This window comes from Vespa crabro, chromosome 21 (genome assembly GCF_910589235.1).
Source record: "Vespa crabro chromosome 21, iyVesCrab1.2, whole genome shotgun sequence".
NCBI lineage: Eukaryota > Metazoa > Arthropoda > Insecta > Hymenoptera > Vespidae > Vespa > Vespa crabro.
The window spans coordinates 1375001-1392500 of NC_060975.1; the positions used below are offsets into that span (position 1 = coordinate 1375001).

The window sequence follows — 17500 nt, forward strand, 5'->3', positions numbered from 1 at the left end:
TCTCTCTCTCTCTCTCTCTCTCACTCTCTCTCTTCTCACCCTTCTCACCCTCCCTTTTTCTTATCCGCCCTTTTCACAACGTTTCTTTCCTTCGTGAGAATTCGTTCGAACAAAACCGAGCGTAACGTTTATCGAAGAAAATACTTGTGCTTTCGAAAACTTTATAGCGAATAGAAAAAAAAAAAAAAAAAAAAAAAAACTATTGCATTAGATAAAACATTATTCGTTATTTCACAATTGAAATTAAATATGATAATTATGTAATTAATAAAACTTTAAAGAATTGATTTGCGTTAAGAGATTGTGTATTTAGAAAAGATTTTCTTCATAAACATTTTATTTTCCCATTTTTATCATTAATTATTTATTATTTTCATCCCTTTTCGTTAATATTTATACATTAACTATGATACTCAATTCTTTCCCCTTTCACGTAATATTTCATATTCATTCCTTTTTGTCATAATATTCCATTACTATGATATTTATTTTCACTTTTATCGTAACATTTACATCATCTTTTTATCATATCACATTATATTCATAAACGTGCTATATCCATTGGACCAATTGAAGGATGAATTGAAGATGGAAAAAAGGAAAAACAAATATGGAAATGATAGAACGTTGCACGACATTTCCAAATAAATAAATAAATAAATAAATAAATAAATCTGGATATATATATTAGAGATCATTAACGAAGTCGTACAAAAAAAAAAAAAAAAGATAAGAAGAATCGAATTGTATTAGAACTTTATTCGATGCTAAATTGTCTCGGAGATATGATGATCGATTATATATAAAAAAAAAAAAAAAAAGAAAATAAGAGAGAAACAGAGAAAAGGAGCAAGAAGAGAAGAAGGGAAAAAAGAGAGAAAGAGAGAGAGAGAGAGAGAGAGAGTAAAAGATCAAATTCGTTTTCTGATTTCATGCGATCGCGTTGCTTGGTAAGACGTAATGAAATTCTAAGAAGGAATAGGAGAAAACGGATCGAGGAGAGGACGGAAATCAGACGCAGACGGTTTTCCTCTCGCACGGAAAAGCATTCTCGAGGCCGCTCGCGGCAATTTAATTCGAACGACAAGCACAGCGCTGTTCGCGACGCACCGCCTCCACTTCGTCGAATAAACATCAGCACCAGAAGTTGACCAGGGATCGTTTCTACATATATATGTATGTGTATATATATATATATGTGTATGTATATGTAAGTATATATATATATATATGTATATGTAAGATATATACATACACATAGTAAATCTATTTCCTCAGGATCGTATAACACGGGTTCGGCATTGCGCATCTCTCGTCTGTTCAGGACATCGTCGTTGGCAGAAACGACTGATTTTCCTATCTACCCCATCTCTTCTAACTCTCTAACTCCCCCTCTCAAATTCTCAGACTCGGCCAAAGGCTCTTGCCTGACCTCTTACATTTTCCTAAATCTACTAACTTTAATCTTGTTATTTTTATACCTTATTATTCTATATATTTACTACGTTTTCTATTATACTATTGAATATGTATGTGTACAGAAATATTAATCCCTCTCTCTCTCTCTCTCTATATATATATATATATATATATATATATATATATACTGCTCGTTTTCTTTTGCAACATTATTATATGCATTAATTTATCATATCAATTAATTAATTTTAATTGATGCAAGAGTTCTTAGATCAATTTAATAGATCAATGATTATCACCAGAAACGGAATAATGTTCATTGTCTAATTAACTTTCACATTCCTTTTTATTTATTTAATTCGTAACGATATATATGTATTATAAAATTATTTTATAGAATATATAAGTCAATAAAAATGGATATATAGGTCGATTCAATTGATTCGAATGAATGAACGTATAGAAACAATCAAATAAAATTTATCATTTAGAACAAAATATCGAATGTCTCTAACGGATGTCTCAATTAAACGTGTTACATATCTTTCTATATAAATAAATGTGAAAATTATTCCAATGCACACACAGACAGACAGACACATACATAAACACGTATGTACGTGTGTAAAATGAGAGCAAACCAAATTTTTAAATACCAAAAATATATATAGATTCTCTAAATAGTTTTCAATATACTCTTGGCGTATCTAAAACCATGAAGTTAATATTGTCTCATATCTATAATGAGAAAAAAATCATTTTAATTAGATGACAATTTCTTTATTTTAATTTAACTTCGAAAAGTACGAAAAGAAAGGGGAAAAAAAAAAAAGAAAAATTTGTTTTTCAAAAATTAAGAAAAAGTAAAGATCCAACGAACGATTTTTCTTTCTTTTCTATTAATTCTATCAATAGAACTAATTAAGTTCTTATAAAGTAAAAAAGATGAAAGATTAAAAATGAAATTGGAATAATGAACGATCGATGTTGTCCTTACCAAAAATAATCATTATGAGAGTTAAATTATTTTATTAAATATTTATCTCTTGATAAATGTGATTTCAAAAAAAAAGATTATGGTTATTAATTATGGACGATAATAATGTGTTTGTTTGTAAACTCACCGATTGGCACGTTGACAGCAAAAAGAAAGACAAGAGCGCGATAGCAGAGCATCGTGCACCAATCAGAATCAGCTGTTGATGATTCCTCTCGTCTCTCTTGATGATGTCTTCTAAGATGAAGACAGGTCTTTCTTCTTCTTCCTCTCTCTTTACCTCCCACTCCGTCTTCTCACTCTCTCTCTCTCTCTCTCTCTCTCTCTCTCACTCTCTCACTCTCTCTCTCTCTCTCTCTCACTCTCTCACTCTCTCACTCTCTCTTTTATTTTTTTCTTTATTTACTTAACCACATCATCTTCCACGCGAGCCACCGTTGTTGATTTTTTTGACGCATAACATGCCTGAAACAATAAAAGCAACGATATTCTTAATAATATAATTAAAAAGAAAAAAGAAAAAGTCGAAAGGACGAAAATTCTCTGTCCATTTTATCATTTTAGATCATTTTTCTTTATATTGATATTTACAATCTTTATTTATTAAATATTCATATTAATCTTTCGATCAATATATGTATATATATATATATATATACATATATTGGTTTAATAAAAATATGATTGTGTAATCATGGATCGTATCAATATTGATGTAATTAATATTAATTTATAAAACTCGATACACACACACACACACACACACACACACATATATATATATATATATATATATATATATATATATATATAAAATAATACACGCGCATGTGAAAAATAAAAAAGAATACATCCTGAAAATGTCGACAAAAAAGAAAAAAAAGAAAAAAAAAAAAAGAAAAAAAAAGGGAAAACAGAGTAATTTAATTCGTAAAAATCGTTCGAGAACCTTTGGAATATATCGAAATATTAAACGAAAATAGATTATAAACCCATATCAATCCATCGACATATATTCGTCGTATTTAATTTTCCAAAATGAAGATGTAAAATATATTAAATAAATCGAAAACAAAATTGTTGTCAATCAAATGGAAAACTTTTGAACGGATGTGTACTTGACATGATACAAAAAAAAAAAAAAGAGAGAGAGAGAAAAAAAAGAAAGAAAGAAAGAAGATGAAAAAAAATAGAAAAAAAAAAAGAAAGAAAGGGAAAGAAAAGAAAGTGTGTATTAGTTTTCGAAAAACGTCTATTGGTTACAGTTTTGTTGCAGAAGAGAGAGGTAGACGGACGATCAAGAGAGAAAGACAGAGAGACAGAGAGACAGAGAGAGAAAGAGAGATGAAGAGAACCCGCGTCAGAGAAATGGTAAGGCCGGAAACGTTTCCAGCGGGCAGACTTCCGTCGAATGGTTCGTCATTGACGGCTTTATCGTCCGTTTCCACCGAACGAACTTTCGGCTTGCCGATGTGTACCCTTGTACCTCGAAACTGACTATACGCCCTCCCACCCTCCGTCACAATCCTTGCCATCATCCACAGGAGGAGAGAAAGAGAGAGAGAGAAAGAGAGAGAGACTACTACTGTCTGTACCATTCTCTCCCTTCCTCTCTTTGTCTATCCATCTTTTTCTTTCTCGTTCGCTTTTCATAACGTTCACCCTCCTCCTCTCGTTCCAATCGAATTCTCATGCATCAACTTCGATCGAAATATTTTAATAGTTCATAGATCACACAATGAATCGTTCACTTTTTCTAACGAAATAATGGGAATTTTGAATTTGAACGAATTTCCCAAGATAATATTTTCGAGTAAAATTACAATTTTTCTATTTAATTGAAACAATTGTATTTTGCTTTATCCTTTTTTTTTTTTTTTTCCACGTGAAAGCAAGGACTCCCCCTTATCCTTATTTTTCTTCCATTTCTTCGTTTTCTTCTCTTCCTTTTCTCCTACTTTTTTCTTTTCCTCCTTATATTTTACTCCCTTTTCAACCCTCATTAAAAGATATCTTTAACGGAGCTGTCTACAAAACTCGTTTACACGATAAGGAGATAATATTGTGTTAACGCTGTCTCGATCTCCAGAAATTCTTGACGAATGGTGGGTCCAAATCTTTTGTGGCTTCTCTCTTTTTTTTTCTCTGTGTGCGCGCGTGTGTGTGTGTGTGTGTGTGTGTATAGATTTAAGAAAGTAAATTAAAAGAGAGTTCGATTGATTGAGATTGATTGAAATTTAACGTTTCTATTTATTTTTCTTTTTTTTCTTTTTTACGTCCATTACAATATGTAGGATCTCTTAATCTTTTTTTTTTTTGGAGTAGTAAAACAGATCGTGTGATAGCTATGAAATACTATGAAATATAATGATGATAATAATAATAATAATAATAATAATATAAGTATAAGAATATTAATATAACATATTATTGATATATTATGATAAATAGAAAAACATTAGAAAAATATATAACGTGGAACTTTTTTTTTTTTTTTTTTTTTTTTTTTGATTACATACAATCATATTTTTATAGATCATAGATAGATATAAATCATGAATAATCGTTGAAATTAATAATTAATTAAGATTAATCCTCGTCTCACTCACTTCATAATAATTTCCTTTTATTTTTATTTTCATTTCAATCGAAAGGATAAAAAGTAACAAAAGGATATTCATTTCGATTAAATGAAAGAACGTTTGATCATGATATAACAACCCTTTCAATCTTCTCATAGCCAACTATTAATGCCTGTCAAATGTTTCACAAGATGAATACCGAATATTCAATGAACCACCATCGCGATACTAATAGCTCGAGCAAGGCGAGATCGAATGTATACATACACATATATATCTTTGCATAAATACATATATATATTATATATTATATAATATATACCATGTATAAATATATATGTATACATACACACGTTATTTTTATTATTATATTTTTGAGCGATATCGATGATACCTACTTCGCTTATAAAATCGTGAGACGAGACGCTTGAAAAATAAGCTACCGATATCGAATCGATCTCGTACTGTCGATCGATCAATTCGATGTCAGGTAGAACTACCTAAACGTTTGACGTTCGTTAGGACGTTCTCGAAAAGTCGAATATATATCTATATATATTCCTATTGGCTTCTTAACAGACGTGAACTCGAAGATACATACTCATTTTCACATACACACACACACATACACATATATACATATGTATATGTATATAACTTAAGAAAAAGTTTAAATACTGTAATTCGATCTTCATTAACTATGATACGTTCGAGTTAACAAGTTAATTTCATTTAAAATGTGTATATATATATATATATATATACTTACGTAAAGCTATTTAGATCTTCTGTTCGAGTTTTAAGTACTTCGAATTTAAAATATCCTTTATCGAATTTCTAACTACATCCAAAATACTTCTACTACATACACCTTAATTTTATTAACTCTTAAACGAATCTGTCTAATTGCAGAATAAGAATATATATTTTTCTCTTTTGTCACGTTAAAATTATTCGATTTTGTTAATGTATGGTATATATGAAAATTATTATTTGATCAATTTCAATTGAAAACTCTAAATCATTATTAGATATATAATTTTAACTTGCTATTATTATTATCTATCTTTTTCTTCAAAATTTCTATAAAAAAAGTTATTGTCATATGATTCTATAAAAAAAAAAAAAAAAAAAAAAAAAAAAAGACCAAAAAAGAGCAAAAAAAAAGCAATTACTATTATAACTTTTTATTTCTAAAAGTTGTTCAAAAAGAAAAAGAAAAAAGAGAGAAAGATAAAAGAGATAAAAAAGAAAAAAGAAATTCTTCCTCCTAAGCAATTTTATTTGACCTTTACGATTTCAATTGATTAAATATAAAGCGAGCATATAAATTCTTTAATAAACAAATGGAAATAGATTTGTAACAGCGAAGTATGTAGATTCTAATAGAATGCATTATCAAGCAACGTACGAAAGTAATTATTCTGACGAATCTATTACGTATTCCTATATCTCGAATTAGAACTGACGATATAAATCGAATATTTATTCGACAATGTTATTATAACATTGACGTACAAATATTGACAAAAATTTAAGGATCTGTTCTAAAGAACGTTTATGTCTAAAGAAAAATATAGAGAAGATATTTTTCCTGTACAACGATTTTATATATTTTATAGATCGAACATGTCAAACAATCGATCTATCGTTAAACAATAAATGAGACACATGTATCTATAGTTACAAGTTCCGTGTATAAAAGATTTCGTAATGTTTGTCATTGTACAAAAAAAAAAAAAGAAAAAAAAAAAAAAACGAGGAAAAGGGAGAAAGTAAACGAAGTAAATTTTTAACTTAGTCCTTTTTTTTGCTGCCTTGTTTTTTTTTTTTTTTTTTTTTTTTTTTTTTTTTTTAATCGCGAACGAGTATATTAAAATTCGCCAAAATTCGACACAAATTATTACGATAATTCACTATGAAATTGATACGCTATAAATATTAAATAATAATAATAATAAAGTAGCTCTTATCAATAAGACAATATACCATCTGATAACGTCAATTTCGATAACAATTTTTATTCCTAAAGTACATTCGCTTTTGCGAATATATATATAAATATATATATGTAATATCTGTACAATTAAGCAACTAAAAAGGTATTAAGAAAAAAACGTAAGAAGAGAAGAGATAGAAGAAGAAAAAAGAAAAGAAAAAGAAAGAAAAAAAAAAAAAGAAAAAGAAAAAAAAATTAAAAAAAAAAAAAAAAACAGATAACATCGGTCGAACTATTCCAAGTATTCGTGCAATAATATGAACGATAAATAATTCAACCGTGTTGTTCATCGTAAATGGCACGACCGATTCATCAACGATGATCGTAGGTAGATAGTCGGGTATTTTAGGTGAGGAGGGTTGCGTCAAATTTATGAGGAAGGAAATAAATCTAAAAGCCGTACCCCGCCGTCGCTCGCATGACCTCGAACGCAGCGTATAAAGAGCGAGAGAGAGAGAGAGAGAAAGGGATATATATATACATAGAGAGAGAGAGAAAGAGAGTGTTCTCCCTTGCACCTTTTGCACTAGTAGCATGCACGACGCTTATGAAACTAGTTTATTTAAGCTGTCGCTGACATTTGCGTACGGTACGGCCGACATATATTGGATCACCGTTCTTTGTTAAACACGGCGAGAGAGAGAGAGAGAGAGAGAGAGAGAGAGATAGAGAGAGTGAGAAGGAAGAGATCTCTCGCGTCGTCTCGAAAGTTACCTTATTCCTTCTTCGTTCAAACTCTCCTGCCGATATTCTACGCGCCTTCTCCGTGTCTAACTTTATCTCCATTAACGGATACACCAAGCACGATATAATAATTGCAATAACGTTACGAACAAAGATAATGCAATTAATAAATTAATAATAACGATACTCCCCGTTGTATCTTACAGAATGGGTGAAGAATGAATCGGTAGATGGGTTTGTGGTTGGGTACTTTTTGAGGATGTTTCGTATAGGTGAGAGAGAAAGAATTACCGAAGAAGAATGTATGGGAATCGGATAAATTAATCTAATATTCATTTTTATCAATAGTTACTAATTATGTGGAACATATTATGAAAATAGAGTTGCTAGTTGGATTTTCTCGATTAATAACAATGAATTAACATTCTGATTGTAAGTATGCCATAAAAAATGTTAAAGAGAAAGAGTAGAAGGTTAAAAAAAAAAAAAAAAATTATTATCAATGAATATGCACATATCTACATAAATATCCACTAATAATTATATTCGGTAATATCGAAAATAATTCAATATTTATCATTATCGATAATTATTAATTATCGATGTAACGAAATAATGAGAAACATTGAAATATTTATTCAAGGAAAATTGTTCATACCAAGTTATGCACATATAATGGAATAAGTTCAAGTAGAAAAGCAGATTGAACGATAAAAAGAAATTATTGCGAGTTAGAATATATAGGTTTGAATTCATATGTATATATATATATATATATATATATATATACATACATAGACTTGCTGTCCAACGTAGCGAACTTCTCTCTCTCTCTCTCTCTCTCTCTTTCTCTCTCTCTCTCTCTCTCTGCGTTTCTCCAGACAGAATCGGAATTCTAGCCCGTAGAAGATCGTGAATAAAGGTAGGATAGATATCCACATACGTGATGCAAACTCAGGAATATACATACATACATACATATATATATATATATATATATATATATATATATATATATATATATATAAAGATATATAAAATATGTGAGGTCGCATACGAGCCAGCACGTAAAACGCTTTTCACTGATATCCTGAATATTCAACCTTCGACGACGATTTTCTTTTTTCTATGGTTACTTTTACAACACGATCTTTCATCAAGTTTTATGAGTTTGTCGGCGAATCTAACGAATTTTTTTTCCCCCTTTTTTTCCCTTTTTTTTTTTTTAATAATTAGAATCTCTTCTTTCACTCCCTCTTATCCTCTCCCTCTCTCTCTCTCTCTCTCTCTCCAGTTCGTGAAAATTTATAGACTTTAATGAAGAAAGAAATTACTTAAAAATTTGTTAAGATCTATACGATCGAAATATTTCAATCGATCATTTATTAGTTTCTAATCAAATAAAAGGATGACAATTATAAGAGTTCGACATTTGGTTAACTTTCCCCAGACATATATATATATATATACCTTCCCCTACTAGTATTAAATATTACTATTATTACTACTAGTAATATTACTGTTTCTGAATAGCAATTGGTTAGGCTTTAGAACCTATCGCACTACTACTATTCAGAGACCAAAGTGGGAATCGTTCAGCACTTCGTTACGCTTTGGCGTCAGCGATATTTGATGATGGTACGCGTCGAACGGGTATAGTGCCCGGAGGGTGATCAAATATTCTCCGAAAATAGTCCGTTATTCTCTCTCTCTATATCTCTCTCTATCTATCTATCTATCTATCCATCTATCTATCTATCTCTATCTCTTTCTCTATCTCTATCTCTATCTCTCTATTCGAATAGTAGATGCGTATTTCTAAGCGCACCTGTAACAGAGCTGCTTGCTTGTTCCGCAATTACGCTAGGCTTCAATGTTACTCACTCATTCTGTGCTTCGAGTAACTATATGCGTGAATACACATCCACACACGTATTGTGTGCACGCACGCACGCACGCACACACACACACACACATGTATGTATATATCGAGAGTAATAGATCCATACATTTTCCGACTTACTCTTTAAACAATATTTTCAAAATTTCTCGACTATAGGCGTATAATGGGATTTCTCATTAAAATTAATTCGAAAAAAAAAAAAAAAAAAAAAAAAAAAACAAAAAACTATCAATGACATCGAAAGAATGAAAAAAAAAAGAAAGAGAAAAAAAAAGAAAAATAAAAAAGCAGATCTTGTATCATTTTCTCCGAAGAATGAGATACCATTTGTCGTTTGTCAACGAAGATACTTATTTAATTTAACATCGTAAATAAACGAATATATATATATATATATATATATATATATATATATATATATATATATATATATATATATATATGATGTTTCCACGTGATTTCGTATCGTTCGCGATATTTTAATTATAATCGAGAGAACAATTAATAATTCAAAAATGTAAATGAATATCCTGATTGTTACTCATGTTAATTATTCTTCGGTATTCACGGGGTATTAACGATGTCTATAACTATGGATAATATCGAGTAATAATTTTAAACGAAATTAGAAGGTAGGAATGAAAAATAAAGCAAAATATATATATATATATATACACGCAGAGACATACAGAGACATATTCGTTGTATATCTTCGTTATGTTAAAAAGATTTTTTAAAGAGAATCTCATTTAAAAGTTGGAGGTGTTTCGTGATAGTAGACGATATTAGGTCCGCGATACTTGGTAAAATAGATTGTACAGTGTCCTATCACGTTGAAGCAGTTTCGATCCAATGAATGACCCTTTTTCGTTAGAAAAGGCACACAAGGACACGTCGCGTGGTGGTACCGATATCTTTCACCCTAAAAAAAGAATAAGGAAGAAGAAAAAGAGAGGAAGACAGACAGACAGACAGACAGAAGATGAGAGAGACAAGGAAAAAAAAAGAATGGAAAGTAGATAAGACGAAAGAGTGAGAAAAAGAAAGAAAGAAGAGAAATAGAGAGAGAGAGAGAGAGAGAGAGAGAGAGAGAGAGAGAGAGAGCGAAGGAAAGGATGGGGTTCGGTTCTACTGGTGGTGGGTTTAGAGAACCTGTCGATACCGTGACGTGACGCCCACCCTTTTTTCCCAGCCACTCCATTAACATCTCATTATGAACACTCCAGTACCGCTCTTGCCTTCGTCTTCGTCGTCGTCATCGTCGTCTTCGTCTTCGTCTTCGTCGTTGTCGTCGTCGTTGGTTGTGCTTCACGAAATATCTTAAGTTCGAACTTCCATTAAAATATCTGCCGAGCTTCGCGCGTTTTCATCCTACCATGGATCGGATAGCCATCTTCTTCTTCTTCTTCTTCTTCTTCTTTTTCTTTTTCTTCTTCTTCTTTTTTTTTCTCCTTCTTCTCCATCTTCTTCTTCCTCTTCTTGTCTTTCCTCTTTCTCTCTCTCGCTCTCTCACTCTTCAATGATTTAACGTGAAATGTTATCAATCCTCTTGCTTTTACTTAAACTATCGAACACATGCCGAGAACATCGTGATAGAAAGAGATTAAGATAAAGATTAAGAGAGAGAGAGAGAGAGAGAGAGAGAGAGAGAGGGAGAGAGAGAGAGAGAGAAGGAGTGAGAGAGAAAAAGAATTGATTTCTTCAGGATTATTCGATGGCCACACACTCTGTCCATGACAAGTTGAGTAAACGATCGTTTATCAGATTGTCATAGAGATCGGGGATATCGTAATGAGGATTAATTAATATACCCCTGGATCGGCCGTAATGATGGATGAGCTTACGAGCCACGCCTACTTTTCCCTAGTCGATTTCACTTGCAAAGTGTGATAACGTGATATATTCCAAACACATTGAAGGGGATGGGGAATGTGGGAGTTAAGGGTGGGTTTGGAGTTGGGCGGGAGGGGTGTCAAGGGTGGATATATTATAGTACGATATGTTCTATCAAGCTTCAAAAGTAATGTCTTTCTCTTAGTCGCGATGCAATATTTTTTTTCTTTTTCTTTTTTTTTTTTCGATATCCGAAGTTATTTATATACCGAAATAATAACATTGTACTATCTAATACGTCTATACGGATATTAAATTATTGTATATTGAATATTTTTTATGTTCTGTCTGGTTTTTCTTTTCTCTCTCTCTTTTTCTGAAAGACGAGATAATAATATCTTCGGTATCGATCATCGAAATATCAATCTCTTTAAAATTGATCAATCATTTTTTTTCCATACATTTTCTTTTTTTTTTTTGTTTTTTTTTTTTTTTTGTATTTACGTGTCGAATGACTATATCCTTCGATATAATTTGCGATATAATTCATCGAACTTCGAAGCCTTTTTATTTTACGATATTTACGTGAACCATTGATAATAACACGATAAAAAATTTTCTTAACGGATAAGAAAGGAGGAAAAAAAAGAATTAAAAAAATAAGTAGGACACATTCCTGTAATTTCATCCTGAAATATTTAAGTACCATCTATATTTCTTGTTTCTATTTTTTTTTTTTTTTTTTTTTGGTTAACTTATCGATATAACCTACTAAATATCCTTTTAAAAAGCGAATATATATATATATATATATCGATTCAAGCAAAAAAATTCTCTCTCTTTTCGCTGATGATATTCTAATAAAAGTTTTTATCCTTAGAAGAAAAAAAAAAAAAGAAAGAAAAAAAAAAAGAAAACAAAAAAAATAACAATAACAACAACAACAAATGTTTCTAATTCTCACGTTTCTCCACGAATAGGACAATAAGAGAGAGAGAGAGAGAGAGAGAGAGAGAGAGAGCAAGAGGAAGGGAGAAAATAATAATAATTTACGATATATTTACAACTTTTCTATTTGATCACGCGCTGTAAATGCAGGTATCTATAGTACTATACACGTGTGACAGAGAGAAAGAGAGACAGAGAGAGAGAGAGAGAGAAAGCGAGAGAGAGAGAGAGGGAGAGAGAGAGGGAGAGAGAAATGGAGGAAGGGAGGTAAAGAGAGGGTGAGGAGCGAGCTTATCGCGAGCGTTTAAGCAAACACCGCTTATATCCGCGCCGAGCTTAATTGCGTTGACAAATCCTTCGCGGAGGTAGGGGTAGTAATGCGCGCGGAATTCTCCGATCGTACACAGAGATTGGTTCTGGCTTTGGTCGTGCACGTATAGCTTTTGAATACTGAGCACGGTTAATATACCGGTGTACCAACGGAGAGAAGGAAACTTTTGCTTCTCACCGAAAGAGAAAGAGAGATAGAGATGCAGATAGTATAAGAGAGAGAGAGAGAGAGGGAGAGAGAGAGAGAGAGAGAGGTGGTAAAGGGACAGAGGAGAAAGAAAGGCAGGAATTGCATCCATTTCACTGAGGTAAACGTAGTTCCCTCTAAAATAAGGGGAATAGAAACAAATATCCAATGGTAGAGATATTTAATAGACTACAGTATATATAACTAAAACTGTGTTTTAGAACATATCTATCATCTATGTACGTAGAATATATATATATATATATATATATATATATATATATATATGTCTGGGAAAACGTGTAAATAGTTAGCATTTATTTCGAACCAAACAATAATATCCACGTTCGTTCATTTTCTCTCTCGTGTATTTTATCTCGCTATTATTATTATCATTATTATTATCATTATCATTATTATTATTATTATTATTATTATTATTATTATTATTATTATTTTCTTTATTATGTAGTAATCCCTTTGAAATAAAGTTCGGTAAATATTATACGAACGATTCGTCGTTGATCTTTTCTAGCTTAGTAACGAGGACTTCTTGTTAAGTATCAAGTCGAGAAATGAAAGAGAAAGAAAGATATAGAAAAAGAGAGAGAGAGAGAGAGAAGGGTGGCGAAGAGAGAGAGAGAGAGAGAGAGAGAGAAGGAAGTACGAAGCCTAGGAAAAGTCGTGAAGCTGCAACCACGTTCGGTACGTCGCGAACGAAAAGTTTTGCCTTTGAATTCGTAGACTCGATTTCGCGTAAATGCGACGTCAACGGAAGCCACGGTCTTTGAGAAAGAGAGAGAAAGAAAGAAAGAGAAAGAGAGAGTGAGATAGAGAGAGAGAGAGAGAGAGAGAGAGAGTGAGAGTGAGAGAGAGAGAAAGAGTATTGTCTCCTTTCCTTTGCCCAAGAAACTTCTTCGAGAAATCGAAGCAGGATTTTAGGATTCGAACTTATCATCCGATCTTTCCCGACGTTAACACGTTTCGATCCGATATCTTTCCTTTTATACTTTGGACTATTCTATTTTCTTCCTTATTCTAAATCTCGAAAAAAAAAAGAAAAGAAAAGAAAAAAAAATAAAGGAAAAAGGAAGAAGAAGAAGAAGAAGGCGAAGAAGAAAAAGAAAAAAGGAAAAAAGAAAAGAAAAAAAAAAAAGAAAAAAAAGATACGATATTAATTCAACGAGAAAAATTCTCACGCGTCCAATTGCATGAGACGAAAAAAAATTTATACGCATGTACTTTGGAATATACGATAACACAATAATATTTATAAATTATTATTGACGATAATTATTGTATACAATTTATGACTATAGATAAAATATAGAATGAACGAATAAAAAATCGCGAATATTAATCGAACGTAATTCGGAAAATGTCTTTTCAATTATCATTCTTTGAAAATGTTGATTGAACGATTGATCATCGACAATTGATCCATTCAAATCGAACGATCAACGCCGTCGACTATTACAAACAAATCGATCTATCTAAAAGATTTCATTTTTACGATTTAATTTCCTCAAATCTTCTTCATCAATAACAAAACGATATTTGTATTCAATGATATTATCATCATAATATTCACGAAACATATATATATATATATATATCGCGATCGATGTTTGTTATTAGTTTCTCGAATGTAAAGGGTCAGGCATTTTTTTTTCAATGAGAGAAAAAAAAAGGAAGAAAACGAAGAAGAAGAAGAAGAAGAAGAAGAAAAGAAAAACGTAAAAGAAGGAAAGATTCAGGCGCTAAGGGCAAACTGTAAAAATATTGCCGGGCACGAGCCGCGGCAACATTAAATTACACACTCGGCGTAAAACATCCTTTGAATACTAATGTACCTACAGTGTTAGCCTAGCCGCAGCACCGTAATTTGCTCCTACCCTGGTCTCCCTCCGCCCTACCCTTCGCGCTCCCCTCTTCCACAACCCTTTCCACCCCATCCGATTCCTCCCACTCCTACGGCCCATCCCTCTAGCCGTTTTGGAAAGATATATCTGGCATAACGTATTCCAATATATGCGATACAAACTGCATTAAATGAAATGCGAGGTAAAGGAGGGTAATGTGCACGTAAAGGATGTCATAAGAAAAGAGAACGACGACTCGTTGGGAATAACGATAACGCAAAACAATGAATCCGAGTGAGTGAGTAACTGAGAGAGAGAGAGAGAGAGAGGGAGAAATAGAAAGAAAAAAGGAAAGAGAGAAAAAAAGATAGATAGATAGATAGATAGATAGATAGTATCGTTCCAACGTTGATATAATAAATAATACTGCGTATGGTAGTTTTATAGACTCGACTGGTTTCTGATAATGGTCCATAAAGATACGAGAGAAAGAGTGAGAGAGAGAGAGAGAGAGAGAGAGTGAGAAAGAGAGTGAGAGAAAGTCATTGAGAGAGAAAGAGAGAGAGAATGAGAGAATATATTTCAGAGAGGTCCAAGAGAAGATTTATAAATAAGAAAATTTGCAAGTTTCTTCAACGGAAGGAAGAGCAAGAGGCAGCAACTCGAGAGAAGAACGACGAGGGGGAAGTAGAGTTCTCCTCCTCGTTATTTGCGTTATTCTCCATCCTCCACCAACTCTTTCTTCTCGTACACCCCTCGTTCTCCTTCCCTATCTCCTTCCCTCTTCCCTCTTCTTCTATTTTCCTCGCGGAAAGCTACGAAAAAGGATACTCCTCTCTCGAGTCGTTAAGGCGAGTTTCTCGTAGCACAAAAGGACAGTTTCGTGGGCGTAAGATGTGAGACCAATCTCTCCATCTATCCCTCTCTCTCTCTCTCTCTCTCTCTATCTATCTATTTATCTATCTATCTATCTATCTATCGTTCTCTTTCCTTCTTTTACATTTCTATTTCTCCATCTCTCTTTCTCTGAAACTGCCGGACTGTCAATAATAAAAGAGAGTTTACTGTGTCGAAGAAAAACGTACCGCTCCGTAGAGAGAGCTTTCGTTCGAATGAATATTGAGAAAAAGGGAAACAGGTGCACGAATCGAACGCGTTACATAGTCAGGTAATAGAGTTCGGTCGTTACGGAATAAGTAAAGTCGTCTTCTCGTCTCATTCATTCTCTTCCTCTCTTCCTCTCGTTCGTTCTCTCCTTCTCTCTCTCTCTCTCTCTCTCTCTATATATATATATATATATATGTTGTGTGTGCGTAGGGCTATGTATACATGCGTGTACGTATATATATATATATATATATATATATATATCCTTTCTCTCGCGATTCGAAATCGGTCGCCATTGCATTCGAGCCGCGCCGTTGCACCGATTACACAGCGGTCTTCTTGACAAAGGCGAAACTGTTCAACATGCACGATGCGATTTCCTTCCGCCGTCTTACACGTTGGATACCACAAAGTTATTATCTCTCCTCTGGTATTGCTCATGCGTAAAACCTACTGTATCTGTCTCTCATATATATGTATATATATATATATATATATATATATATATATATATATATACGCACATACATACGTAGATATTCATTCACTCACTCACTCTTTACTTATAGTATGTATCAATTTGTCTCTCTCTCTCTCTCTCTCTTTCTCTCTCTGTCTGTCTATCTTTAGTTTACAGAATTCACAGCTTCCATCATGTAAATTTTAAACTACCACAAACGTTTCTCTATAATCATATTATATATATATATATATATATATATATATATATATATATATATATATATAGATACATTCATATATACATATGTTACGTGTGCGTGCGAGGGCATGTGTATATACATATCCTTTCAAAAATTATATACAAGTCAACGTTCGTTACGAGCTCAACGTGCAAAGGTGGTCGGATTTTTATGCCTTTTCGTTTTCTTCGAGCGCGAATCTTCAGATAAGTAAAGTTAGTAGGGAAAAGATGGTAAAAAGGGTGCCTACATATCTTGCGAAGGGTGCGCGTGTTTGAATTTGTGTTTTCTTAACGGGAGAAAAAAAAAAAGAAAAAAAAAGGAAAGGAAGGAAAGAGAAGAAGAAGAAAAAAGAGAGAGAGAGAGAGAGGAGGAGGAAAGAAAAGAAAAAGAAAAAGAAGAAAATACGAAGGGAAAGAAGACCTTTGAAAAGTACATTGCTCGCTCGTCAACGTGTACATATGTATGTTTATATATATATATATATATATATATATATATACATATGACGAGACTTGAGTCGTTGACGGTCCTCGTTTCATATCCTCCACGCTTTGACACGTCCGATTCTAAGCAGAGGAGGAGTCATTAGGGTGGAGGATATACATGTTATGTATATATAGTCAAGATTGTGCGGATCGGAATACATATGTGTTTGTTATGTGCCAATCCATAAAGGTGCTATATTCAAAAAAAAGTTTATGAAGGAAAAAATGCAGACAGACAAGAAAAAAAAAAAAGAAAAAAAAGAAAAAAAGAATAGAGAATAAAAAGGGGGGGGGAAAAGAAATTTGTCGAACAAAAACTCGTCGTTTTATATAATCATTAATTATATTTGATTATGGTGCGTATGAGTGTATATATATATATATATATATATATATGCTGTTATTAAAATTCTATCCTCAATTATTATTATATATCCCAATTATTCCATATCTTTATTAT

The 17500-nt window shown here is 32.2% G+C and overlaps 1 protein-coding gene across 9 annotated transcripts in view; it reads right to left on the reverse strand.

The window, feature by feature from the left end:
- Positions 1 to 17500, reverse strand: part of LOC124431324 (lachesin-like) — a 136612-nt gene that overhangs the window by 50688 nt on the left and 68424 nt on the right. For all 9 annotated transcript variants that reach the window (XM_046979086.1, XM_046979093.1, XM_046979084.1 and 6 more), the window contains one exon: positions 2544 to 2881. In XM_046979086.1, coding sequence (XP_046835042.1) covers positions 2544 to 2595 — 52 coding nt within the window. In that variant the 5' untranslated portion in view covers positions 2596 to 2881. The remainder of the gene's footprint in view (positions 1 to 2543; positions 2882 to 17500) is intronic.